The following is a 26,765-nucleotide window of genomic DNA, read 5'->3' as shown; positions in this document are numbered from 1 at the left end:
CTCCAATTATTCACCTTCCCTCATCCCGAACCCCTGGCAGCCACTGCTCTTTTTCCTGTCTCCACAGCTCTGCCTTTTCTAACATGTCCTAAATTGGAATCATACAGGATGCAGCCTTTTCAGATTGGCTTCTTCCACTTAGTAACATGCGTTTACATTTCCTCTTGTCTTTTCATGGCTTGAGGGCTCATTTCTTTTTAGCATTGAGTAATGTCCCACTCTCTGAGGGGGCACCTCACAGAAATGAAAAGCACTTTCTAGATCTATAGAATTTAGAGCTGAACATGGGCGGCCCTGGTGGCCCATTCCAGAACTCACTGTCCCTGAAGAGACACATAAGGTGACCTTATTTTTCCTTAATGACAACAGCAACCGGAGGCTGACGTGTCCGTCCCCACAGTAACCAACCGCCCGTGGATGAACAAGCAGAGAGCCCCGGACACTTCGTCAATACGGACTTCACCTTTAAGGGCACCTGCTGTTGCAAATGAAAAGCTGTCATATTCCTTCTTATGGAAAGTTGATAACTGCATCTGAACACCTAATTACCTTCATAAACCCCGACACACAGCGCTCCGACCAGGGCAGGTCGGCAACTTGCTGGAAAAATGCAAAATGTCCTGCAGGGCTAAGCTTTTCACAAGCCCCTTGGTGGGGTCCTTACTGGCTGGCGTTTGGGCGTTTGAAAGCAACGGATTGAAGATCAGGCCTCCAAACCTGTGCTTGAAAGGACAAGAGCAGGAGCCTGGGTGCGCGAGGGAGGGCGCCAGTGCCACCTGGTGGCCGCGCTGGGGAGCCCAGGTTCCAGCCTGGGAGGGGCTTTAAGTACAGGGTCAGTCCCACCACCCCACAGGGCTGAGAATTAGTGAGCTTCTCAGCCGCTTCTCAGCCAAGCTTGAACGTGAAATACGCTGAACTCCGTCACACACGCCTATTTCTCTAGCTCACCGCAGAACGGCTTTATTATGAGAGTCAACAGGATGTCAGTGTGATGATGATCTCCACAAAGAATGGCTTTCTGCAATGTAGAATTATGGCTCAATGTTACCATGAATTAAGTGAGAGAAGGTGGCCGTGGAACATTTATTTCAAGACTAAGTCAAAACTAACCAGAGTAAGCTTTTCGCTGACAGTCACTGAAAATAAATGACTACAAATCCTGAACGTTTTTAATAACCTTACAAAATTCACCTTAGGCTTTTGTCCACCTAACTCCATTATTCAGGTTTGTCACATGACTCCTTGACTGCTGGAGCAAAAAATATATGTGTATTGACCTCAAAACTCTTAAGACATTTGAGAATGGAACGTTGGGTCTGATGATCTAACTGGAACTTTATCATTCATTCTGCAAGGGCTGTTACTTAAAACAAACAAACAGGCCACTCACGGTGGCTCACGCCTGTAATCCCAACACTTTGGAAGGCTGAGGCGGGCAGATCCACTTGAGGTCAGGAGTTCAAGGCCAGCCTGGCCAACATGGTGAAACCCCGTCTCTACCAAAAATACAAAAATTAGCTGGGTGTGGTGGCGTATGCCTGTAGTCTCAGCTACTCGGGAGGCTGTGGCAGGAGAATCACTTGAACCCAAGAGGCTGGGCCGAGATCATGTCACTGCACTCCAGCCAGAACAAGACTCCATCTACAAAACAAACAAACAAACAAAACAACAACAAAACTAACAACTAAGACTGATCCCTTTTTCTTCACTGTTCCTAGAAGTTCTAGGGGTAAGAGGGAAGGACAGGGATCTCCATTCCATGGATGAGGGTTCTGCCCTTGTGAAGCCTCCAAGGTCGCCACATGAAGGCAAGATCTCCTTAGATGATTCTATGGTTTGGCATAATTACTGTAAAACTATCAGCAAAAGCAAGCTCGACCCTCCTCAGGGTGCAGTGTGCACTTGCCTTTGGGGTGAACCAGGTGAGGCAGTATTGGGGAGGGAGGACAGGGGGAACAGGTGCCGCCCTTCTTCCCTGGTCCCAGTCAACAGCCGACCCCTGACTGCAAAGGATGACTCCATCCTCTCGGGAGGGACCTGGGGGACTCAGCTTGAGAAACCAGAAAAGCCCAAAGGAGGCTCCTACCACATGGGTGAGACAGCTCACATCCATTGCCTTTGTGGATATGCATGGGAATTCCATGACCCAGCCAGACCAATGATCAATATCCCTGTTTTACAGAAAAGGAAACTGAGTCTCCGAAAGATTAGGTCATTTATCTTTGGTCACAGAAATAGCTGGAAAAAGAGCCTGGAAGAGAACCCAGTTCTCACATCCCACTTTGCTTCCCTCATTTCTTTGCTTTGCCCTCAAAGACACAGTGAGCCAAAAAAGTTCATGTCTTCAGTACTTGGCCGAACTTCAGGTGTAAGAAAACAAAACAAAACAACAACAACAACAACAAAACACGAAGAAAGAACAAATCTCCCTTCTTTTATCTAAATGCTCTATCTTTCAAAGTAACTTAAAGACAAAGTGTCCCTTTGAATCCAACACTTTCGGGTCTGAAAGATATCCTTAATTGGTCTTGGTTGTTTGTTTTTTTGTTTGTTTGTGTTCTCTTATTTCAATTTAAAGGCACACTACGAACAAAATTCCATATTGTTTATTCTGTTCCCAATCTCATCTTCCCCTGTTTCTCTTCCCCCAACCCCAGCCTTGCCAATTTGTAAACAAATCAGAAAAATCCCCAATGGGCTGAAAACCTGTCCATGGTTCACTCCGGCTGGAAAGAATTGTGTTCCACCAAGATTCAGATCCCATTTATAATGGAAACCCTGACAGGCAATGTTGTAATTATGGTTGTGCCATAATGAATGTATCTGTGTGGTCAAAGTAGTGGATTTTTCCATGGTATTTTTTCCATGGAAGATTTCTTCCCTGAAAGATGTTAACTTAAAACCTGGATGATAGCTTTGGCTTTAGAGCAGGGTCACTCCTGGCATTGCTATAGCCTGAAGTTAACTATTATATTGACTTTGGTAGTCATGATTAGCATGGGGGTTATTAGTCAAATTGATATTTTGCAGGACTGATGGCAGTTTGGGGGGTTGGGGTTTGATGGTGTAGGAGCTAACTTGGGTAAGCTTGTACTGCCTTTCAGATTTTTTTAACCAAGAAGTACTGTCTTTCTTTTCTGACATGATGACTAATATGAAAGTAGAAAGGCTGAATATGGCTAACTGGTATTAGGGTGACCAACCGTCCCAACTGGCCTGGGACTAACTATCCAGTTTGGGCACTAAAATCTCGTAAGCCAGGAAATCTCTCTATCCTGGGGAAGGCAGGACAGTTGGCTATCCCAGATAGTATGGAAAATAGAATCAAATTTAGGAGGACAGCCGAGTATTAGGCTGGTGTAAAAGTAATTGTGTTTTTTTACTATTATAACAGTCTGTGTTAAAGAGAACAAGCAGACTTGAGTTTCAAGTAAAATTCTTTCCTGGTGCTTCAAAAATCCTACTTAGTGTCAGCAGCATTTAGCTTGAGAGCTGACTCAGGAAAGGGCTCAGAAAGAAGGTGAAAATCCCTGCTTGGTATGGCAGAATGTCATATGGAAAACCAGACAAGTCATTGTTCTGCCCAACAATTTCATGGGTTAATCCATCCTCTGGCCATTTGGAGGCATGAACAGAGTGGGACATTTCATGGGTATCAGGCCCTCCCCAGAGGCCACTGCTGAGGGTTTTGCTTCTCCAAGCCCTTCTTAACAGGCCCTTGGCTGTTCTTCCAAAACCTCTTCTCTATGCTGGAAAGGAAAGGGCGCAGGAGAGAAGGAATGTGGGGGCCGATTTGTGGAGCTCCGGCTTCCTATCCAGGCCCCACACCCTGCCTCACTCAAGGGGCCTTGCCTTCTGGATCTCCTCCTTTTATGAAGCTCTCAGGTTGCTCTGGCTGCCTTTCCAAGTAATGTGAAAACAGCCGACTTTTAGGAATTGGGGGACTGAGTGAGGTTAAAAGAAAGGAAGGAATACAGAATCAAAACAAAGGCAAGAACAGGGCAATGACCAAAAACACCAGTCGATGAACCTGACAACTCTGTAGAGTGGCAGGAGAACATCTCTATCAACTTCGAAATGTAAGTCAAGTAGATTTCTACAAGCAGACCCTTCAGGACATGAATATTGAATCTATTTGTGGATCTATAAGTCCTCAGCCTTCAGGGTATGTATAGAATCCATTTCTGGGTCTGGGCCTTTGGTGACTGTGTGTGAGCCCTTTCTACGGCTGTAACTTCTATTGCTATGAGTTCCAGGGGCATGAGATGGAGGGAAGGGCAGGTGTGGAGTTACTGACCTTGTGTGACAGAACATTCTCCCATGTCACCCACCGCCATGGAAGGAGTGTGCTTCCTGCCCCATGGGAGCTGGGCTTGTCGAGGCCATGCGTGAGGCAGGATGGCAGAGTTTCCACTCACCCCTCGGGGAACTTCTGACCCCTGCCTCCAGCCTGGCCACTGCCCGGAAGCCTGGGATGTGAGCAGAGGTGCTGGAGCCACAGCCCGCTCAGATGACATGCAGACCCCAGTGGAAAATGCATGCTTGCTGTCTTATGCCCATGAGCTTTTATGCTGTTCAATCTGCTGTTTATGCTGTTAATAGATCCACCTTTAAAAAGTGAACATAATTCAATTGGGAGGCGTGGCTGGTTCTTCTTCAGTGGCGCTGCTCCGTTGTATAGGATAACTGCAAAAGGGTCTCAAAATTATATTTTTTTCTAGACTTTCTTCTGTTGTCAGAGGGAGACAGAAGATGTAAAATTTCTGTTCTTACTTTTCTGCTTCTTAACAGAAGTGACTGCAAGGAATTCTGTTGATGCGCCTGCAAAGGCCACAGAAAGACAGTCACCAGCAGGCCAGAATCTAAGTCCTAGATACACAACATAGTTTTATTTTCATATGCATGAAGAGAGAGGGAACTGTGAGAAGTGGACACATATATTTTAAAAGACCACAGCTTGGGGGCCATTTGATGCAGGGGCCAAGTGCTCGGCAGTGAGTAAGACAAGTCCCCGAGGCATCTCAGCGTGGTAGCAGTGCCAGTTGTCTTCAGTTCTCCCCTCCGGACTGACTCTTCGCCCTGCCCGAGGCCATGGGAGCTGGTTTTCATAGACTGCGTGGAGACTCCAAGTCGTTGGCTTCCGGTAAGGTCTGGCCAACGCTGGTGGTCCTAGCAGAGGGGCAGGACACGTATCGTCTCCTGCCAGGTCACTGGGGGTTGGCTGCAGTCCTTACCAATAGCATAGCTCAGATACGGGGGACCAAGGGTGGCAAGCAGTGTCTTTGGGGCCGACTGTAGCCCCACGCCCACCCTCAGGGCTGCAGCCGCAGGCGGAGCACTCTGCCATCCCTCCTGGGTTTCCTAACTCTACTCCTCACTTTGTAAACAGCTCCTTTGCACAGGAAAGAGAGAAGCAGCCATGTTCTGAGCTATCAGAGTCCTCCGCTCTGGAGGACAGGGAAGGACTGAAAATGTTTCCACAAAGACCCGCCTACAAAATGGGTGTTCAGAAGCTTTGCTTCTGGAGGTAAAATCCTGAGTCATTCAGAAAAGCCTGGAAATCGAATTCCACGGTAAGAGTGCTTGCCATGAGCCATTTATCAAGCGGGGTCTCAAGGGGACAGAGAGTTGAACAAAATGTCCTGCCCTAAGGAGCTTATAATCGGTATGGAAACATTCATTTAAATCACGGCTAATTTTCCACAGGTCCTGGATAGCAGAGGTTCCCTGCTTTTGGTAGAGACAGCAGTGCCGTGCAGTCTGCAGCGTAGGGCATAGGAGGGGGACCTGCACGGGACAAGAGGGAAGTGACGTGGACTTAAAAAATGAACAGAAGTGACCTGGTAGTTGCCGCAGCAGACGGAGGATAAATGCTCTGAGGGGAAATGCCATTGTGAAGTTGTGGGTGACGGCCACCTCCTGAGGAAGAAGCATCAGAAGAGGAGACAGAGACAGGGGAAGACTGCAGCCCAGGAGAGCGGCCCACAAATACCCTGGTGTGTGCTTGAGGATGGATCTGTGCAGCACCAAGTCAGGGCAGACACAGCGGACGAGTGGAGGGAGGAGTCCCTGAGGCGAGGAGCGATCTTTAAGGGCGCACAGTTTTATGTGGGGGGAGGCTGGAAAGGACCTAGTGGGGGTAGGGGATGCAGGGTGAGTGGGTGGGGACAAGAGTGAGTGGGTGGGGATGGAGGGTGAGTGGGTGGGGATGGAGGGTGAGTGGGTGGGGATGGAGGGTGAGTGGGTGGGAATGGGGGTGAGTGGGTGGGAAGGGTGGGGATGGAGGGCGGTTAGGTGGGAAAGGATGGTGAATCTGGTGGAAATGGAGGGTGAGTGGGTGGAAATACGGGGAGAATCTGCGCCCTGCTCACTGTGGACTTGGAGAGTTCCCCCGTGAGTATGGCTTTGCCTCCCCAGGTCGTACCTTTCTCCTACAGATGCAGTGACTCAAGCAGGAGCTTCTCATGCACTGGAAGCGGCACAGCATGGGCAGGGCCAGCCCCTGTCCTTCCTGCGGGCCTGTGAGGAGCACCTGGCTATCTGCACTGGCTCAGCCTTGCCCCTGGACAGGTGGGTCACGGATGTGTGACCTTGGGCTTCTGTGACAGACATGGCTGTTTCCACTGTCTCCGGACGTCAGTGTACGCTGTGGACAAATGCAGCCGGTCTACGTGAGGTCCATTCTGCACTAAGGACGGGATGGGCTGAAATGCAAACTCCGGTCCAGACATAGCTGGAGGATGAGCGACCCGCTGCTGGGACTCAGGAAAAGTTAGTTTTGGTTGTGATCCAATAGATAATATTTAGGCTAACAAATGTCTACAAAGCCACCACTAACATTCTGATAGAGAAAAGAGCAGTCCCTGAACTCTGGGACCTGGTCTGATGCTTACAGGATGGCCCTGGTGTGCTCCTGTTGGCCACAAAGCTTCTCACAGGACACCAGCCTCTGACGCAGCCACCAGAGACCGTGACACAGCAAGTCCAAAGGTCACCATGCAACCACAAAACACCAGGCTCCCCTTTCCCCCTAAATGAGTGATGACTGCTTCTTTACCCATGGCAGCTTTATGCTCGAGTCCCTCCCTACAGATGCAATTGACTGTGATACATTGCCCCCAACCTTGAGTAGGCCCTGCTTCCCTAGACCCTCCCCAGATTCACCCAGCAAAGTCCAAAGCCTATAAGTCCTTTCCAACCTCCTTTCACTGAGCGGTCCCACAGTCCCCCACAGCGTGCGTGCTTCGTGGCTGAGAAGAGTCATAAACCCAAGTGGGTCAGTTACAGGGGATTCCTGGTGGTCTTTGTCTGAAGGGCATTAGCATGGCTGTCTCCAAATGTCATGGTCGTGCTCCATTGGCCCAGCCACAAAGATCCAGATGGCGGCTAGTGAGGTCCAGTGCACCACCCAGTCCCTTCTACCCAAGACAGCAGTGAGTATTCAGTCCTGGGAGCTGGTGACAAGAAGAAGGGCCTTCATCCATCCCCACTGAGGTCCTCTGTGTCCTTCCACAGGCAGAGGCATGAGGTCTCCTGGGGTGAAGCGTCATAGATACTCAAGGCTGGTTATTTTGGATAATTGCAAAACCTGATCCGTAGAGGCTCCATGAGGGCGGGAGCCAACGTGCTTATCTTTAGGTCTCTCCCGATGCACTGGTTTTCATTCTCCGGCTCTTCCCTTCTTCTCAATAATAGAAAATGGGCTAGGCACAGTGGCTCATGACTGTAATTCCAGCACATTGGGAGGCTGAGGTGGGTGGATCACCTGAGGTCAGGAGTTCGAGACCAGCCTGGCCAAAATGATGACACACCATCTCTAATAAATAAATAAATAAATAATTAGCCAGGCATGGTGGTGGGTGCCTGTAATCTCAGCTACTTAGGAGGCTGAGGCAAGAGAATCACTTGAACCCAGGAGGCGGAGGTTGCAGTGAGTCGAGATTGCATCACTGCATTCCAGCCTGGGCAACAAGAGTGAAACTCCATCTCAAAAAAAAAAAAAAAAAAATGGAAAATGTCCTGGAACAGACCTTAAAGTCTCCACCTGCTGTGCCTTTTTGCTGCCCATACCCAGCCACTGAAGCTCCAGGTCAGGACCTGGAAAGTCACTTTCAGCTGCATCTTCTAGTCCTCGAGGTTCCTTCTTAGTCACTGCACTAAGGGGCTGTTCTGGCTTTGTGCACTCATCTCCAGGGACAGCCTTGTCCACTTTGGGTAACTCTGTCTTAAAATCCTATCCAGAACCCTGAGGAGTTTCTTCATGGCTCATAAGAAACCGTGGGAAGAAAATAGAATCTCTCCTCTACAGAACGGTGTTGGGTCCTGGAAGATGACAATCATGTCCCTGTTAAGCTGACCTGCTGTGGGTTCCTGCAGCCGTCTCAGAGGGGACTCCATAAAGCTCTCACCTGCTTCTCCCACCGACGCTGTGGGCACCCGTCACATCTCTTCTGTGTGGCTCTGTGATCCTAATGACTAGCATCCAGTAGGTGCCCAGCAAGCATTTTTGAATGAAGTGTCCATTTATTAGTCCTCTCTAATAAATGTATATTTTATGATCCTTTTCATCACCGGGCAATACGCTTTCTGGAGGCATGAAGTGAGGAGAAGCCCATGTCGGGCCACAGGGCCTCGAACAGCAAGTACATGCCTTGATTTCTGCATACTCAGTGCCTGTCATACTCAAATAATACTCCTTAAATGAATGAATGAATGAAGAGTATTTCTAGCTTTTCAGGCTATTCAAGGGCTAGAAAGTTGGAAAAGAATGAGTAAATTCCCCATATTCCACCCTTACTTTTACCCCATAACACAAATGCCGTTGAACCAGGATATGCACTCAAGCCAAAATTCATGTCTACAGCCCCCCTCGTTAGTGAATTCATGCTGTTGAGAGACTGCATGGAGGAAGGACTGAGATGCTGGGATAGCACAGTGAATGGAACTATGAATGATTTTGTTCTCTTAACAAACTTTTTTTTTCTTTTTAGATAGAGTCTTGCTCTGTCACCCAGGCTGGAATGCTGTGGTGTGATCTCAACTCACTGCAACCTCCACCTCCCAGTTCAACTGATTCTCGTGCCTCAGCCTCTTGAGTAGCTGGGAATACAGGTGTGTGCCACCATACCAGGATAATTTTTGTATTTTTAGTAGTGACGGGGTCTCACTACTTTGCCCAGGCTGGTCTCGAACTTCTGGCCTCAAGTGATCTTCCTGCCTCAGCCTCTCAAAGTGCTGGGATTACCGGTGTGAGTCCCTGCATGCAACCCAAACTCTTGTTATCTTCACCTGTGGTATGGAAAGTTTGTAGCCACTTGTCTACCATCCCTGATTGGCTTATGTGACTGGCCAGGAGGATGCTGATGGTCTGAGAGCTTATTGCAGAAAGTGTCTGCACATTCCCTTAGTATGTGTCAGGCTGAGCTAAGTTATTCTACTATTCCTTTTTAGAACTCTAATATTATCCCCTAATCTAGAGGTGTTTGGAGAGAATAAAAACTACCCATTCTGGCTGGGCACAGTGGCTCACGCCTGTAATCTCAGTACTTTGGGAGGCCGAGGTGGGCAGATCGCTTGAGCTCAGGAGTCGGAGACCAGCCTGTGCAACATGGCAAGAACCTGTCTCTACAAAAAATACAAAAAAGTAGCCGGGCATGGTGCCCACCTGTGAGAAGTCCCACCTACTCGAGAGGCTGAGGCAAGAGGATTGCTTAAGCCCTGGAGGTTGAGGCTGCAGTGAGCCCTGATCGTGCCACTGAAGTCCAGCCTGGGTGACAGAGAGGTCCTGTCTCGACAAATAAACAAATGAAACAAAACAAAACAACAAAACAAAAATACCCATCCCCAAATAGCATCCAGCTCTCTGTGTGCCTTTCTCTTTGATGGTTTATGACTGGACTTCCTTAATCAGCTACAAAGCAAGGCTTAAAGAAATGATGGAAATACCTAGCCACAAAGAACACGTTAAAGTGGAGGAGTCAGAGAGAAGGAGAGTGCAAGAGGAACGGACGTTTGCTCCCTTCTTGTTGGATGGGCTTAAATCACGGATAGTGTCTCACATCGAATGGAGGTGGGAACAAAGCTTGGAGATAAAGGAGATGGGCTGGAAAGCAGCAGTGGGGGCTGGAAGGGAACTGCTGGCTGGCCAGCCTGCAAGAAGGGGAGCTGCACATTTCACAAAAAAATACATTTATGCGGCTGGCCAGGAGGATACTGATGGTCAGAGCGAATTGCAGAAAATGTGTGCATGTGCCCTTAGCATGGGGGAGGCTGAGCTAAGTGTCTACTCTTCCTTTTTAGGGCTCTAATATTGTCCCCTAACCAAAAGATACGGGAATCTTAGAATGATGTTTGCATTTTCAGTTATGTTAGTTATTACAAGCACATAGTCCTTATCTACTCCCAGAAAGCATTCACATTATCTTACCAGGAGATTTCATAACATAATGCAGTTAGAATATATGAAAATGAGATTCATAACCACTAAGTGTGAGGCAAAGCTAATTGTAACAAGAACCCCGAATAAAACAGGAATCTGGGTTTTACCTTTGTGTTTCCAAGAAGCCACAGTAAAAAGATAAAACAGGGGAACCTATAGCTCATAAAAGGCAGCAGGCAATTTTGACTGGAATCTCTTTCTCCTCCTCCACAGTGTGTTAGAGTCTCTGCTATGCATGGGTGGGGTCTGTGATGTTTACAGCGAATCTGAGAAGTCGTCCAGCCCTGTTTCCTCATTTTTCAGGGATGCAGATGGAGATTCAGAGGTGACAGTAATGTGCCCAAGGACACAGGTGTCAGAAGTGGGATTTCTCTTCTCACTGCACCAAATGACCAGCTCGGCTTGTCAGCCTGTTGTCTTATCCCACCGTGACTGTGGTCAGATGAAAAAACTCGCTCTTGCTTCATCTGTTCCCTGCAGCTGCAGTCCCTTTGGATAGACTCAGACTTAGGGGTGGACGTGAGGCAGGGCTCATGGGCAGTCCTCAGCTGTGGCAACGACATCCACACACCAACAGCTGCATGGTGACTTTGGTCCCTTGTGGGCTCCTGCGGCTCCTCCAGCTCTGAGATACTGAGGGTTCTTTCAGGGAAGCCTGCACTGGGGCAGAAGCCGCTGCAGGGGCCTATGCCTAGGATGGGGCTAATGTCAGCCATGGTGATGGGGAAGGGCTTGACCACTGGCTGGGGTGATGCAGGCTGGGTAGGGCAGCTCTTTCCCAGACTCCTTCCAGAGTGGGCTGTTTGCAGAGTAGCTGGGCTGCCTTCTTGTGAGGATGTGGCCACTTCTGCAGTGGCGCTGAAGTACAATGTGGAACTCTGCTGTCCTTCCCCTCCTCTTGGCTCCCCACCCGTCCCCTTCCCCTGTGTCCCAGAAACAGCGTCGGCTCCTTCCTTTGGGGTGCCCACCCTCTGCGTGGCTGCTGGGTTCTGGCTAGGTGCCTCATCCTGCTGATTGCTGGCAAAAGATACGTAACTTGAGGTTTCCAATGGGTCGGCCTCTGCTTTAGGGACACCTTCAAATGCAGAGCTGTTCTCTAAGGTTGAGGGGTCACGGGATGAGGATGGGAGCTCTTGCTGGGCGGACAGGGCCGTCCTCTGTGGGTCGTCCTGTTGACTCAACCCCCACGCAGGTGGACAGTAGACAGGACTGGCATCTCCGAAGGCGGCATTGATCTTAGACACATTTCCTGTTTTTAGGGCAAGTTTCACCCACAGCCAGTGGTGATGACTGAGTAAGGAGTCCTCCACAGCAACCTGGGTCCCCAGCCCAGCCTCTGGGGGGACCTGCTCAGGGGTAGGGGGCTTCCCCAACATGGTTAGCTCATAACTTGCCCCTTGGCATGAGCCTGAGCTCTCGGTTCTCTTCCCAGCTAGAGCTGCAGCCCGGGGAGAAGCTCCTCTCTCTGTTTTATCACCTCCTGCAATGCCACAGGACTTCCTTAGGCAGCCCTGCCAGATATCTGTGGATTTTGGATGCAACAGGCTGTAATAAATTACCAGCGAGACACTGCCTGAAAAAGAACAAAAAGACCACAAGGTTATGTTCTTTGAAGTCTGCATCCTCCCTGTGGTGTGCAGTTTCAGGTTCTGGCTCTTTTGTGTAGAGCAAGATAATTTGGGATCCAAAATAGGACTCTTGTTGGAGCCTCAGAACTGGATATTTTGGGGGAATTTAAGTAGGTTCCAGCTTCTATAAGCTACAAATATTTCTAGACTTAAACACGAATAACAAGGCTTCAATCCGATTGATTCTATGCTTTTGTCTTGAGGGCAGCTCCAGTTGAGTCATCTACATGTGTGTGCGTGTGAGTGTACACACAGGTACAAAACGTTTGGTAGAAATATGCATTCAAGTAACTGGACCAGACACTCCAAATTCAACTGTCAATACAGTGGTTGATGGGTTACAAAGCAGGGGGAAGGGAAGGTGTAAGAAATAACCTCAAAAACAAGTAAGACCTAAACAGAGGTTAATCAGATTCATCAAAAACCCCATATCAAGGAATTTCCATGAACAACAACAATACTTCCTTTGTGCATAAACATCTTAATCACATTGTTGTCAGTTTAATTTATTTTGATCAGAAGTGTTGACTGCTGCAATAATTTCTTTAACAGAGCATTCCAGTAAGCCTCCCACGTTATTTCCAGTTTCCTGTTGTACTGGATAAAGAGCCTGGTTTCAGGGTGCTCATTATAAACAGCACAAAACCTGAAGTAATGCCTGAGGCCAGGAGACTGCAGCATGAGGGAGCTAGAAAGACCGCCGGAAGCACACCCCCCACCCCCCAATCCTCTCTTGTCTTAGGGGACTGGGAGGTCCGGGTCAAGCAGCTGGTTAGTGGCCAGGCTCAAACTTGGGCAAGAGAGATGGAATGCCTCCGTGTGCAGCGCCCCCTCTGCAGTAGGCCCTGCTCAGCCAATGTCTGCCCTGTTTTGAACTCTCACAATTGCCCGGTGAGGGACATATTGTCATCCTTCTTGTACAAGCAGCCACCCAAGGCCAGGAGAGATGAACAAAGGCCCCTGACCACAGAAGTCCTGGGCATACTTATTCAGTGAACACAGACTTTCCAGAGGCCATGCGGTCCGGGGGTTCTTGGTGGCATCCCCAGGCTGGCACGCAGCTGGTATGCAATGAAGGTTGGTCACAGGAGGGAAGGAAAAGGGGAGGAGCCTGGATGCAAGCTCGTGCTCCTTGGACTATAATTTGTGTTCAGTCTTCCCGCCGAAGATTCCCAAGGGTCAGCCGGGGAGCCAGGGGACTGGAAGCTCCATCAGAGGCCAGAGGAGGAGCGGCAGACATGGTTCTGAGCCGGCGGCCACCTGGGTGCTGGGTGCTGCCCGCGGCTTTGGGCTCCCTACTCACTGCCCTCCTGCTGTGCCGTGGGCCAGCACACTGGCTGTGAAAATGTCTTCTCACTGGAGTGGAACCGGAAGGAAACCAGGCGTCCACTCCCAGGACTGTGACAGGTTTTTGGAGCGGTGCGGGACATCTTTTTTGAATCAGTGTTAAAATCCAGAAAGCAGATGAGGGGACGTTTTTCTCTCCCGCCACACTGTGCCCCCAGGACTCAGCTATACCTCCCGTGAACTGGAAAATCCAGAAGAGTTGTTAGACCTCCCAGCTGGCAAGGCCCCTTTGTTCCAAGTATCATGTGGCCCCTTCCTGAAGGAAGGATTGCTTGAAATATGCCAGGAACACCCAGACTACCATGCAATGTGGTGAGAGGGGTGCTTCTCACCTGGGCAGCCTGATGTCCTCAGTTTCCCATAGGCCATTTATCCACACACACAGCTTAGAAATCAATGCTCTGCTATTCAAATGATTATTTCAAAAAAGACAAACCAGATGCCCATCCATGGGTCGATGGTGAAACAAGCTGTGGTCCGTCCAAGCCATGGGATGCGACTCAGTCATAAAAAGCAAGGAACCGCTGCCACACAGCAACCTGGGAGCCTCTCCAGAGAGCTCTGCCGAGTGAACAAGACCGATCCCCAGGGGGCCACACACTGTGTGGTACTTTCACACAGCATTCTCCACGTGACAGAATAACAGAAACAGAGAACAGATGGATGGTGGCCAGGAGGGGAGGAGGTGGCAGGGGCGAGAGGAATGGGGCAATAGGAAGGGTCCTTGTGGCAATGGAAGGGTTCTCCCTGCACCTTGACTGTACTATGTTGAGATCCTGGCTGTGATGTTGTACCACTGTTTTGCGAGATGTTACTACTGGGGGAAAACCCGGTAATGGGTACAGGGAATTCTCTGTATTATTATTATTATTTTTTTTGAGACGGAGTCTTGCTCTGTCACCCAGGCTGGAGTGCAGCGGCGCGATCTCGGCTCACTGCAAGCTCCGCCTCCTGGGTTCACGCCATTCTCCTGCCTCAGCCTCCCCAGTAGCTGGGACTACAGGTGCCCGCCGCCACGCCCAGCTAATTTTTTGTATTTTTAGTAGAGACAGGGTTTCACTGTGGTCTCACTCTCCTGATCTCGTGATCTGCCCGCCTCGGCCTCCCAAAGTGCTGGGATTACAGGTGTGAGCCACTGCGCCGGCCTCTCTGTATTATTTCTTAAAACTACAATTTTCTAAAAAGTTTGATTTGAAAAAGAAGGGGTTGTCTCAGCTACCTGAAGCTGGAACAAGTGAGGAGCCATGACGTTTCATGAAGAAGGACAGAGCTGAAACCCAGGGTGGTCTGTGGCTCTCAGATGCTTGTTACAAGGCCACAGCGTCTGACCCTTCTCCAACCTGTGAATAGCCCCTGCATCTCACTAAGTGCTTTGTGTCCAGGTCATTCCTTCCCAGGTCCAGGCCACTCACACAGGCCACGTCCAACCCCCGGCTGCTGTGAGCAAGAAAAGAACCCGAGGCCACTTCCAGGCACCTCTTCAGAGTGGGGGTGACAGACAGCAGGCTCTGGAGTGAGGGCAGGAGTTGTTGCAGAGGACTGGGGAATCTTTGTCCTGGCCCGTGTTGCAGAAGCGCGAGGCCCCATGTGAAATGTGCGGGTGCTGGCCTTGACGGTCCCACCGCAGGCCTGAAAGTGAGAGTAGTGGAAGCCTGCTGTGCTGGGAGCGGAGGCTGGTGTCCACACCTTTCAAGTAGGGGGTGAAATCCCTGCGGAGCTCATGCCAATCTGGGAAGCGAGGTCATCACTGTGGGCATGGCACAGAGCTTGGGGCCATGCATTCATAAAACATGGCTGATTACAGCTGCCAGGCCTGTGCTGAGGCCTGCATTGGAGCTGGCCTTGAATCTCAGCTCCATCTGTTACAAACCATCGGATCTTTTGGGGACTCGACCTCCTCTGTGCCTCACCTTCCTCTCCTCCACTGCTAGGGCACCCACCTCCCGGGGTGCTTGCCTATGGGCTGCAGGGGGTGCCATGTCAGGAGGATGTGAGGAGCTCCCCAAGGTGGGAGGGCAGAGGGAGGTCATGTCCTCAACCCTGCAGGAAACTCTGGGGAGGACGGGGGCTTTAGGGTAGAGAGGGACAGCCCCAGCTTTGCGTGAGGTTCTGAGCACAATCGCAAGGCAGATGAGGCTGAGCTCAGTGTCTCATGCTCTGATGGGGACGGCTCTGCTACCCACAGTGCGGTGAGCCTGGTTCCTTGATCTCCAGTTAACCACATCTGAACTCAGTTTCCTGCCCTTTGAGCCCATTGTAAAAAAAAAAATAGGTTGGGGAGGGGATGCAGATAAGAAGGCAACATTGGGGCTTACCAATCAGAAATCCAGACAGGACCCCAGCTATGGTCTGCAGGCTGGTCCACGATGCCCCCTGGAGAAAGTCGGTGGCCAACAGCAACAGGATGATGTTCTCCAACAGCATGACCTGCGGGACCCAGGGGAGAGGCACCACACCTCGTCAGGTGCAGACCACCCAGGGACCACCCCGTCCCGTGAGTCTGCAGCGGCTCCCCCTCCCCTCCATCCTGAGTGCCCACTGGAGACCCCAGGCTGTTGGGGCCTGCCCAGGAGCAGGGCTGTGTCCCACTGAGACCTTTCAGAGTGGCTCATTAAAGTGTCTGCAGAATCATAAAGGCCCAGGAAATGTAAGGGCATCCCTCAAATGGCTGTGGGGCCATCTTTAGAGTCAGTCTGGGCTGAGAGGAAACTTTTATTTTCTACTTTGCATATTTCTCCGTCCTCACGCTAACTGCAGGCACACGTTAGTGTTGTAATTAAAGGCAGCTGCAGAGCTCATGATGCCACTGAATTCCAGGGAGCTAGGATCACAAACTTTCTAACAACTTTAGGATTTTGGTTCCTTAAAATAATTGCTTTGCAGCGACCAGGTAAATTCGCCTTGCGGCCACCAGGTGGCAGCAGGAGACGGGAGCTCGCAGGCTGACAAAGGAGCTTGGCCCCGCGGCTGCAGCTGGTCAAAATGGCAGATGGTCCAGAAGGCTCTTTGTACCCCGTCTGGGTCGGCTTATTAACTTTGCTTTCCAATTTTTAAATATAAAAATATATATCTTCATTAAAATAAGTAAACAAACTCGATGTAATTCAAAGACACTATATTTAAATATTGTGTATGTTATTTATTTAAAAATAACACTTAAATTATATACTGATTTGCTAAAACTCTTTAAATATTTGCCAGGGTTATTCATTGGCTTCATTTTTCACTCTCAAAAATTCAATGGATTAGATAAATAAAAAAATTATGAGGAGCTGCTTCGTAATCCTACGAATGTCCATTCTCCCAGTCCCTCTGGGCGCAATGGGCAGGGTTTTTGTACTAAAGGCCTTGGCCAGCAGCCAGTACAGAAGGCGCCTTGCTTTCCCCACTCCTCAGCTGTGTGGTTCTGGTGGTTCAGAGCCTTACATGTGTCCCAACTCCACCACCTGCCTCCTGTCTTTCCCACCATTTTCGTGGTTCTGGCCCCCCATGCCTTCTGTCTAGGCAACCCTATCTTCATTCTCTCTCTGAAATCTCTCCTCCACACCAATGTCGGGGCAACCTGCTTCACCCAGAGACTGCACCTTGCCATTCCTCCCCAGTGCACCTCGAAACAGCCCCCCTTAACTTCAGGATCCAGTCCCTACTTCTCAACAGAGCAGATGGTCCTGTTTGCCAGTTAGCCCCAATTTTCCTTTCTGGGGTCATCTTCCAGCACGCTCTCCTCAAATGTCATTCCACTGACAAAGAGTGTTTCCTCAACCAAACTCCAGTCAGGATCCTCTGAGCCTTCTTTTCCATGAGTCTTCAACCCTGGCCAACGAGAACTCCAGACTCAGCACATATGATGCCCCTCACCTCCCCACACCGAGAGACTTGAACAAACACTGACAGAGTTTCCAGCGGCTCAAGGCCTCACCCCTACGATGCCGACCTCAGTCTCCTTTAAGTTCCTGCCTAAGAAAGCGTAATGCTGCCAGGAGAATGTACCGTTTGTTCCAGCCACAACTTGGTGCTGGGCGGATAGGACTCTGGACTTCCTTTCCGAGCAGTTACTTTAGAAAGCTTGCAATTGCAAATCGGTTCGTTGTGCTCTGAGATACACCTCTTCATTACCTAGAACTGTCTTCTCAAGGACCCAAGAGCCATCTATTTAAATACAGACTCCAAGCCTGGTGGGTGCATTGCTCTAACAGGACTGACTCTTGCCTCCTGTCATAAAGAAATGAGAAATTTGTTTCTGTTCCTAACAAGGGACAAGCGCCAATGAACAAACGCGGACGGCACGCTCCCATTTACGATCCCACTTTCCTGCTTTTTGTAAATTTCCACCTCCCTGTCTCTGCCCAAGCCCGTTGATGTTCCTCCGCCTTCCTCCTTTTTTCTCCCTTTTAAGTCCCCAGTCACCTCTGCACAACCTGAAGGTGGGTTCAGTTCATGTGGGGCTGTCTTCCCTGTGGCGATAGACTCAGTGCAATCTGTTTTCATTGCTTTTAACGAGTGCAGGGCTTTGTTCACCTCTGACGTGCACGCACTCACTTTCCTGTGGATTTCCACACACTCCAGGGTCTTCTGCAGCTTTGCCTGAAACGTCCTAGCCCCCTTCCACACTTTCCTTCAGGTGAACCTTGCTCACCACACAGCACCTCGTGCAAGTCCCCTCTGTAAACCCTTCCCTGACTTTCCCAGGCTCTGCCTCTTGTGTCCTGTGGAGTTTGGATAGCGTCACTTCTCTGATCACAGTGGCTGCATGGATTTGCTTATGTCTTTGTGGCCACTGAGGCATGACACTCACACTGTGGTGTCGAACTCCATTCTCAGCACAGGAGGAAGCTGAATGTGTGCTGATGTGAATAAACCCGTGATGGGTGAAAGAAGTGAGACCGGGTCTTATATCACGTTCAGAAATGACCGAGAGGCCTGCTCCTGCCTCTGCGCAGGAGGTGAGGACAGGTGAGTAGCTCCTGAGCTAGGCCGGTCATAGTGTCACCTGCGGCTGTCTCCAGACACGGATTCCCAGGTCCCATTCAGACCTACTGAGCCAGAATCTCTGAGGGGGAGCCTGGGGATCTCCACTGCAGAAAAGCCCCCCTGAGTGCCACTGACAACCAGCAGGGCTGATGCCCGGCTGCACTGGAGGCCCCCAGCCCCCAGTCCCCAGTCCCCAGTCCCCATTCCCTGCCAGACCCTTCCAGCAGAAACCTCCTGAACCCCTGCCAGGTGATGGCCTGTTGGTTAAGGGCCCTACGAAAAAGTGTAACAATTAACCAGGCATAGTGATATGTGCCTGTGATCCCAGTGACTTGGGAGGCTGAGGTGGGAGGATCACTTGAGCCTAGAAGGCAGAGGCTTCAGTGAGCTGTGATGGCGCTGCTGCATTCCAGCCTGGGCAACAGGGCGAGCTCTGTCTCAAAAAAAACCAAAAGCCAAAACAAAACACCTTATGTTCTTACTTGAAGGGATGTGGGGGTGGTACACTCTCCAGTGGCCCAGGAATAGGTTCAACATAGGTGGGTGATCCTTGGGTTGGCCCTGGGCTGCGCTGCCCAAGGCTGGGGCTTCCAGACAGGAACTGCAGCTTCTTCCAGGGCCCACCCAGGGCCTGGGCTTTGGCAGCCTCTTTCCTCTGTGAGCTGCTGTCTCAAGGGCTGGGGCTGCGAGGGGCCCGGCACCCTCTGCAGAAGGTAATGCTTTCGAATGGCAGCACGGGTCTGTGCCAGCAGGGTGCCCATCTCAGGGAGTGGTGCCCCAGTGTGTCCACTGCAGTGTGGCCTCAGGCTTCCAAGATCACAGTCTGGGCATCGCTAACCTGCCCAGAGGTACTGGCTTCAGGCGCTGGCCACTCAGCCACACTGGATCAATGGAGATTAGCTGGGGGTATTGAGGAACACAGGGAGAGGCTGCCTTGTGCTCTGAATGGCCCATGTCACAGAGCCAGGGTTGCCCAGCACCACTTGGCACAGGGAGGGGCCCAGACTCAGGCCTGGGCAGTGTGCGTGGTGCAGTGTGCGGTGAGAATGCCCACCTGTCATCTCTGCCTTTTCTTCAGTTTCCTGGTTGCAGCCCCACCTCAGAATGTGACTGGCAGGCACTCTCGAAATGTCAGTAGTTTAACAGGTTATCCTGGGAGTTATTTGTTATTTCACCTCTTTATGGTGATATTGGCCATCTTTACTCTCCACTTCCTTCCTCTTCCCTTTCATTCCTTCCTTCCTCTTCCCTTTCCTTCCTTCCTTCCTTCCTTCCTTCCTTCCTTCCTTCCTTCCTTCCTTCCTTCCTTCCTTCCTTCCTTCCTTCCTTCCTTCTTTCCCTCCTTCCTTCCTCCTTTCCTTCTTTCTCTCCTTTCTTGCTCCCAGTGTCTCTTTCATTTATTGTAAATTATTTATTTATCTTTCAGAGCATCTACATCTATCTACCTGTGCCAGGCACCAGACTCTTGGCTTTCTATCCATCATCTTATCAATCCTAGCAATCTGAAATGGTTATTTCAGAGATGCAAAAAAACTGGGTGTGGGGGTCAGGGGAGCCCCGATGACTCTCATACAGTTCAGAACTGAAAGATCCTGGTATCAAGCCCTAGCTGGTTGGGCACCAAGTCCTAAGGCCCATGTTCCCCACCACATGCTGCTGGGATCCAAGCCACCGGGCTGGGACTGCCTGGCCTGGATGGGTTTGTGCACAGGGAGAGAGATAAGGACACTCATGCCACTGTGGTAGATCTCATTCCGAATGTAATGGTGCCTGATTTCTGTTTTTACTGTTTAATCGCTCTTGACTCAGTGATCTAGTGACTGTATGAGACAGCTGGGAAGAAAGAAGGATTTGCTTTCTTTCCTTCTGTAACAGCCCTCAAACTCCTGGGAGATGACGTGGCGACTGAGGTGAGAATGTGACAAATGCAAGCAAACAAGGCAGCAGGTGTCAACTCCTCCTTATTGAACTCCTGCTTATCTGGGCGTTGGCAGACGGGATGTCCACCTATGAATAAGTCACTTCAGCAAATTGGCTGAGAAAAATCAAGATTCCACTTTGTTCACATGGGGATCATGTGGGTTGGGAGGCTGCTCATGCATGACCTGGACCCTGTCGCATGTGAACCTATCTACAACACACATGCTGTTATGCTCGGTGTTCAGCTGTGGAAGCTGAGGTTGGTGAGGCTCAGTAATGTGTCCAATGTCACAAGTCCTGTGAGCTCTGTCTGGCTCCATAGCCTATGAGGTTGCTGTGCTTTATGGGTCCCAAAATCAGCAGGTGTCCAGGACGCTCCCCTTTCCTGGACGGCAGCTGCATCCTGCCTTTATCTTCACCCAGGTCTCTACCCTGGAATGCCTGACTCCTCCCTCAAAAGTCTCACCTTTTCATGTTACTAATGGCCACAATTTATGGGTTACTTTGTGCCAGCTACTTATGTATATTGTTTTATTTGGTCTTTATAGGAACCCTGCAAAGTATGTAAATCTTATTTAATCTTCATAGGAACACTGAGAGGGTGACTTATTTATTCCTAGAGTGCGTGAAGAAGTAGGTTCCGACAGTTTAAATTCTTGGCTGAAGCCAGGTGCTGGTAGCAGTCAGGAGAGCTGGGCTCCAGTGCAAGTTTTCTGACTCCAAAACCCATGCCCCCACCTACGTGGTTGTATTTTCTCTCCTTTTCCCATTATAATCCAGCTCAATCTCCACTGTCCATCTGAAAGTCTCTGGTCATCCCGATGAGAGGTGATGCTGGCAGCTACTCCTATGAGTCCCAGACATTTTTTTTTCTCTCTTGGCACCTTGCCACATTCTATCTGATTTTAGTTATTTGGGTGCCTACTTACTTTCCAAGTATTATAATTTTTTTTAATAGGAAGAAATCTCTACTGCCCTCAAAGCAATCTGAAGAAGTATGAGGCCACTTTTGTGTTTCTGATACTCTCTAGGGCTATGCCTGGATCTTAATCACAAACACCTAATAAAAATGGAGTTGATTAACAAAGACATTGAGTATATGATATTCAGCAGGTGGGCTGATGTGGAGAAGACATCACCAAATATGCCTCAGTTGTTGCCACATTGAATGCGGGGCCACAACTGGAGATTGGGTTACTATTTTCAAAACCTGTCATCTCTGTTCAAGACTATAATTTCTTTAAGTATTTTTCTTAAACTAAGCTATTCCTTCTTCAAGAGATAGGTGTGCACTGGTGCACACACAAACACACACACCCATACACACCCCACTTGCTGTATACACTGTAAAAGTTAGGATGACACTTGCCATGTAGAATGTGACCATCCTGTTTCTGGAAGGGCTGTCCCAGAAGCTGAGGTAGCAGAGGATGTACACGGCCCCCACGAGCAGGTTGAACAGCCTCCAGTGGCAGGTGCTGTCGATGATGTCACTCTGCTGGGCGACGAGCCAGAATGTCATCACCAGCCAGTGGGCACCTGCAGAGAATCCAGGTGCAGATGTCAGGGTCCACATGGGGAGATGGGGGGACAAGCAAGGACACAGAGACCAGGGGCTGGAAGCCTCTCCGACCACATTTGACTCAGCATCCAAGAAGAGACATCAAAACCCAGAAGAGGTTTGAGGGGGACAGAAAACCAACGCAGTTTGTCTTTGCATGTATTATCCCATTTTATTCTTATAAAGGGTATCTGACCTAATTCGAAGATGACCAAAGAAAGACTAGCTTCAATAACACTTGCCAAATATTGTATACCTATGCCCTTTTCATCCAGAAAGTGTCTAAAGAGGCAGTTATAAAACTGACTGCCAATTATTTTAAAATTGTTACAAGAGCTGAAAACCTCCACATCCAAAGGAAAGAACTCTATGTGGTGCAGCTCTCATTTTTATTCCCGTATTTTAAGATGAAAAAATCATTCTGGATTTCAAGCTGAATTTTTAAAAAAAGAATAACAAAATAGCTAATCTCTCAAAGCATGGTTTTTTTTTTTTCAAAAAAATTATCTTTTCTGCCAATAACTGTATTTAATGTTTGATCTAGGCCCAAGAGCCAAATATTTCTTAATGTCTCCAATTCTCTTAAAACAAGGGTACACTGTTCCTTCTTGCAGAATATATTCACTGATGACCAGAGATGACAGCGCTCCTTGGCAGGGACACACGGGCCCTATTCAGGGAGCCTCCAGAGCCAGACAGACTCTCTGTCATTGCCATTCATATTGTGTGTGCCTAGACTGAGGGAGGAGGGAGGGCTTGGATTTAGTGGCGCTGTCCTATTTGCAACAGAGGAGATGTCCAAGATTCAGCATTCAAAGGAAATGGTGCACTTTTGGAGGCTATGTGCGGTATCACATATATACTGTATATTTTTATATCAGGTGAGGCAGGTGGGACCTTGTACCTCCCTCCTGTTTGACTCACAGTTTTTCTATATAAAAGATTTCGGCCTATCACACAGAACAGTCTTCTGAGAAGTTCTCTGCTCCAGATTTAGCTGGGAGTTTTGAGGGCTGGGATGTCTAAGCTGAGGATCTCCCAAGAGAGCTAGTACATTTTCCTTCCTGCTCTGGATGTGTACTCATCGGGAGCTGCAGTCTAGACCTCCATGCTCTTGAATCTGGGCTGGCTGTGGTTGCTTTGACCAGCAGAATACAGCAGAAGCAATGCTGAGCCAGTTCTGAGCCTATTTTTACAGAAGACTAGCAGTTCCCAGTTCCTCTCCATTGGCATTCTCAGCTGCTAATTCCTGTCAAGGCTCCCTATGAATCCGAACACCTGCTACCCCACTGCCATCTCTGAGGCCCCCCAAGCAAGATCCATTCAGCAGAGAGCCCAGTCAGCCTGCAGGCCTGGGATTGAGGATCATAAGTGGTTGTTCCTGAGACCTTCATTTCTGGGTTGGTTTTTCATGCAGCAACAGATGACCAGATCGTTAGCTCAGCTCACCTGCAACCACCAAAACCCAAACGTGGTAGGCTTTGTAGAACAGAACCAGACTCAGCACACGGGTTCCCAACATGCCCATCCTCCAGAGCTGTTGGCAGAAGAGGGCGGCCCATGGCACGGCCAGGTGGCCTGGCTTCATGAAGCCCATGAAGCGAGTGTAGGACACCAGTGCCCAGGAGAGTGAGGACCAGGAGAACAGGGTGCTCACCCCTGCAAGGGAAGCAGAAAGACGTGGTATGTTTTCAAGGTTCCGAAGTGATAGTACCTTGAGAAGATTTACTCACAGCATTTCTTTAATGGGATGTGTAACCTCTTGTTAAAGCCTAGCTGCACAGAGGGTATCACTAACCCACCACCTTGACTAACAGGTAACATAACAACTCTGTGTCCAAATACACATGTCTATATTCAGGAAGAAACGGGGATATGCAGGAAATATTTCCACTGCACAATGTACTAAATGCTCTTCCCAGCAAATGGGCTGGACTCTTTCTTTCTATGCCCTTTAAGAAAAACGTCCCACTTCCTGATCCTCTAAGCCCGTTGTGTATAACAAAGCTGATTCTACAAGGCTCTGAACATGGCTCCACCCCAAATGTACTTTGCTGTTTGATCCATATGACGGAGGTTTAATAAAAGAACCAAAACATCCAATGGTGTCAGGCTCTTTGATAAAGATGGATGGAAGGACAGGACAGTCATGTATGTGATGCATTTAATTTACGCGTATGCAATTGTGGACACTCAGCAAAGAGGAAGGGAGAGATGAAGATGGAAGGGGAGAGGTGGGGAGAGAGAGAAGGGGAGGGGAGGGAAGGGGAGGGGAGAAAAGGGGATAGCAGGAGGGAGAGGGAGAAGGAAACAAGAAGCAACTGAGAGAAACAGGGAGAGACATAATGACAATGTGAATGGCCTGAAATGAGTGGGAGCTGGAGACAAATATTGCTGGGGCCTGAGTTGTTCTCAGTTTCCACATGGCTTTGAAGGCATAAACCTCTGGCTTTGTAAAGAAGTATTTTTCTTTCCTTCCTTCCTTCCTTCCTTCCTTCCTTCCTTCCTTCCTTCCTTCCTTCCTTCCTTCCTTCCTTCCTTCCTCCCTCCCTCCCTCCCTCCCTCCCTCCCTCCCTCCCTCTCTCTCTCTCTCTCTCTCTCTCTCTCTCTCTTTCTTTCTTTTTCTTTCTCAGGGTCTCACTCTGTCGCCTGGACCGGAGTGCAGTGATGCAACACGGCTCACTGCAGCCTCAAACTCCTGGCCTCAACTGATGCTCCCACCTCAGCCTCATGAATAGCTGGGACTACAACTGCACACCACCATGCCTGGCTAATTTCTGTATTTTTTGGTACAGATGGGTTTTCACCAGGCTGATCTTGAGCTCCTGGGCTCAAGCAATCCACCACCCACCTCAGCTTCCCAAAGTGCTGGGACTACAGGTGTGAGTGTTGTGCCTGGCCAAGAATTACTCTAATGACTAAAGATAGAAGAAAAACATGTGCATTGGGTTTATGGAGAGGCAGTCTTTCCAAGGCATTTTCAGGGTGATTTTGATTATGGGCACTTTCTATCTTATGGGCTGACTTTAGAACATGATCCTTAAGAAAGAAGGGAGCCAACTCTCTGTAAACTCAGTGCACCAGCAAAAGCCAGTTTTAAGCATCATCTTGGGCTAGTGAGCTCAAGGTGCCCTAATGCTCCTAAGCAGAGGAAATCTCGAAGGGAGGGTTTTGCTAAAGAGGTTCACGTTCCTGTCCCCCTTCGGCTGCCAGTCTGTGTTCTGTGGTGAAAGTTACTCACCTGGCACAATATCTGTGAAGCCTGAGGCTAGAAAAACATATGTCTGAAGCAGCAGGTGGGGTCCAGTCTGCAGCAGGGCCTCCAACAGTCGAAGGGCCGACAGGTCGGCCTCCTGCAGCTGCAGCCAGCCTCGATGGGGAGCCTCCTGTTCCTTCTGCAGAGCGGTCAGCACAGCGTCCCAGTGCCTAGGGAACAGCGGAGGGCACGTGACCTGGAGCCAGACTGCGGTCAGCTTCAATAGGACCAGCTTTCATTTAGAGACATACCACATGCTAAGCAATATCCTATGCCCTTACTAGTCACCTAGATTACTAGTTAGTCTGCTGCCGGGCACTGACTGCAAGCAGAAGACATCAATTCTATGTCAGTTTCCTGAGTCCCATGGTGCTCAGCCAGGCCACACTCTCCCCACGTCTGGTACCCCAGTACCTGACTCGGAGGCTCTTTGAGCTGCAGCGGCTGCATGGCAAGGGAACTCAGGCTGCCAGCTCTGTGAGGCTCAGCAATCACCCTGACCTGAGTCCCTCCCCGGACCCTCTTGGGATGGAAATTCATTTATTGACAGATGTTTGTTGCAAGGTACTGTGTTGTCATCTCTTTGGAGGACAAAAAGATGAAAAGCTCTCGTCCTCATCCTCACAGAATGTAGAACTCTGGGCTGCTAAACCTGGGGCACATGAAGAGCAGACAGGGAAGAAGGATCTGGGGGCTTTGCTGGGGGGTGGCCAGAGGTTCGTGTGGCTGGAGCACCATGCGGAGCTTGGAGGCTGATGGGGTTGGTCCCAGTGAAGCAGATCAGGGGCCTGAACCTCAGGCTACGGGGTTTGGATTTTGCTCTGGAAAAATGAATTTGGCAGAAGTATATGTACTATTTGGGGTATGAGATGAATGTGTATGGATTTGTGTGTCTATGTATGTGTGCGTGCATAGTGCATGTGCTGTATATGTGTGCACACACATGTGGTGTATATGTGCTTGTGTGTGTTACATGTATCTGCATGTGCATGTATGCATGTGTGTGTGCAAGTGTGCAAAACATGTGCATATGTATATATGCATTATGTGCGTGCATATGTACAGTGTATATGTGTATATATGTGTGTGCATGCAGGTGCATGTGTGTATATTCATGTATGTGTGCAGTGTGCATGTGTAGCATGTGCAATGTGAATGTGTAGCATGTGCAATGTGAGTGTGTGTGTGCACGCATATAGTGTGTGTATGTATGAACAGGGAATAGGGACATCAGGAGGAAATAGAGCTAACAGAATACTTCTAGCAGTAATTAGTGAAGGGTAAGTGAGAAGGGAGTCTTAGGAACGGAAAGTGGGGAGCAGGTGCAGAGAATAGTGGGGTTGGAGATCAGGATTTGATGACTGAACAGGGAAGATGAGGGAAGTTGCAGTGGCTTTGAGGTTTCAGGCCTAAGTGACTTGGAAATGGTGGTGCTACTGACGGAATTAAGCCAGGTGAGGAGTGCTGGATTGGCTACAGTATGATTTTTTTCAGCAGTGAGGAATGTGAGGATGGCTGGAGCCCCCATAAGGAGAGACCTGGATGACCAGTTGTGGTTGAGGGACTGGAAGTGGCCAGAAGAGACTGTGTGAAGACAGCAGAGGCCAAGGACAGCACCCTGGGGACTGTTCCCACTAAGGGGTC

The 26,765-nt window shown here is 49.5% G+C and overlaps 1 protein-coding gene across 2 annotated transcripts in view; it reads right to left on the bottom strand.

The window, feature by feature from the left end:
• Window positions 1–4,869: 4,869 nt before the first annotated feature.
• The window catches only part of XKR5 (XK related 5), a 30,153-nt gene continuing 8,257 nt past the window's right edge, over window positions 4,870–26,765 (bottom strand). For both annotated transcript variants that reach the window (XM_050801081.1, XM_050801082.1), the window contains 5 exons: window positions 25,107–25,291; window positions 23,315–23,524; window positions 21,674–21,843; window positions 15,729–15,840; window positions 4,870–12,011 (listed from right to left, as the gene is read on the bottom strand). In XM_050801081.1, coding sequence (XP_050657038.1) covers window positions 10,738–12,011; window positions 15,729–15,840; window positions 21,674–21,843; window positions 23,315–23,524; window positions 25,107–25,291 — 1,951 coding nt within the window. In that variant the 3' untranslated portion in view covers window positions 4,870–10,737. The remainder of the gene's footprint in view (window positions 12,012–15,728; window positions 15,841–21,673; window positions 21,844–23,314; window positions 23,525–25,106; window positions 25,292–26,765) is intronic.

The sequence above is a fragment of the Macaca thibetana genome, chromosome 8 (genome assembly GCF_024542745.1).
Source record: "Macaca thibetana thibetana isolate TM-01 chromosome 8, ASM2454274v1, whole genome shotgun sequence".
NCBI classification, from domain to species: domain Eukaryota; kingdom Metazoa; phylum Chordata; class Mammalia; order Primates; family Cercopithecidae; genus Macaca; species Macaca thibetana.
The sequence above is the reverse complement of the archived record's forward strand: the minus strand, read 5'-3'. Positions and strand labels throughout refer to the sequence as shown.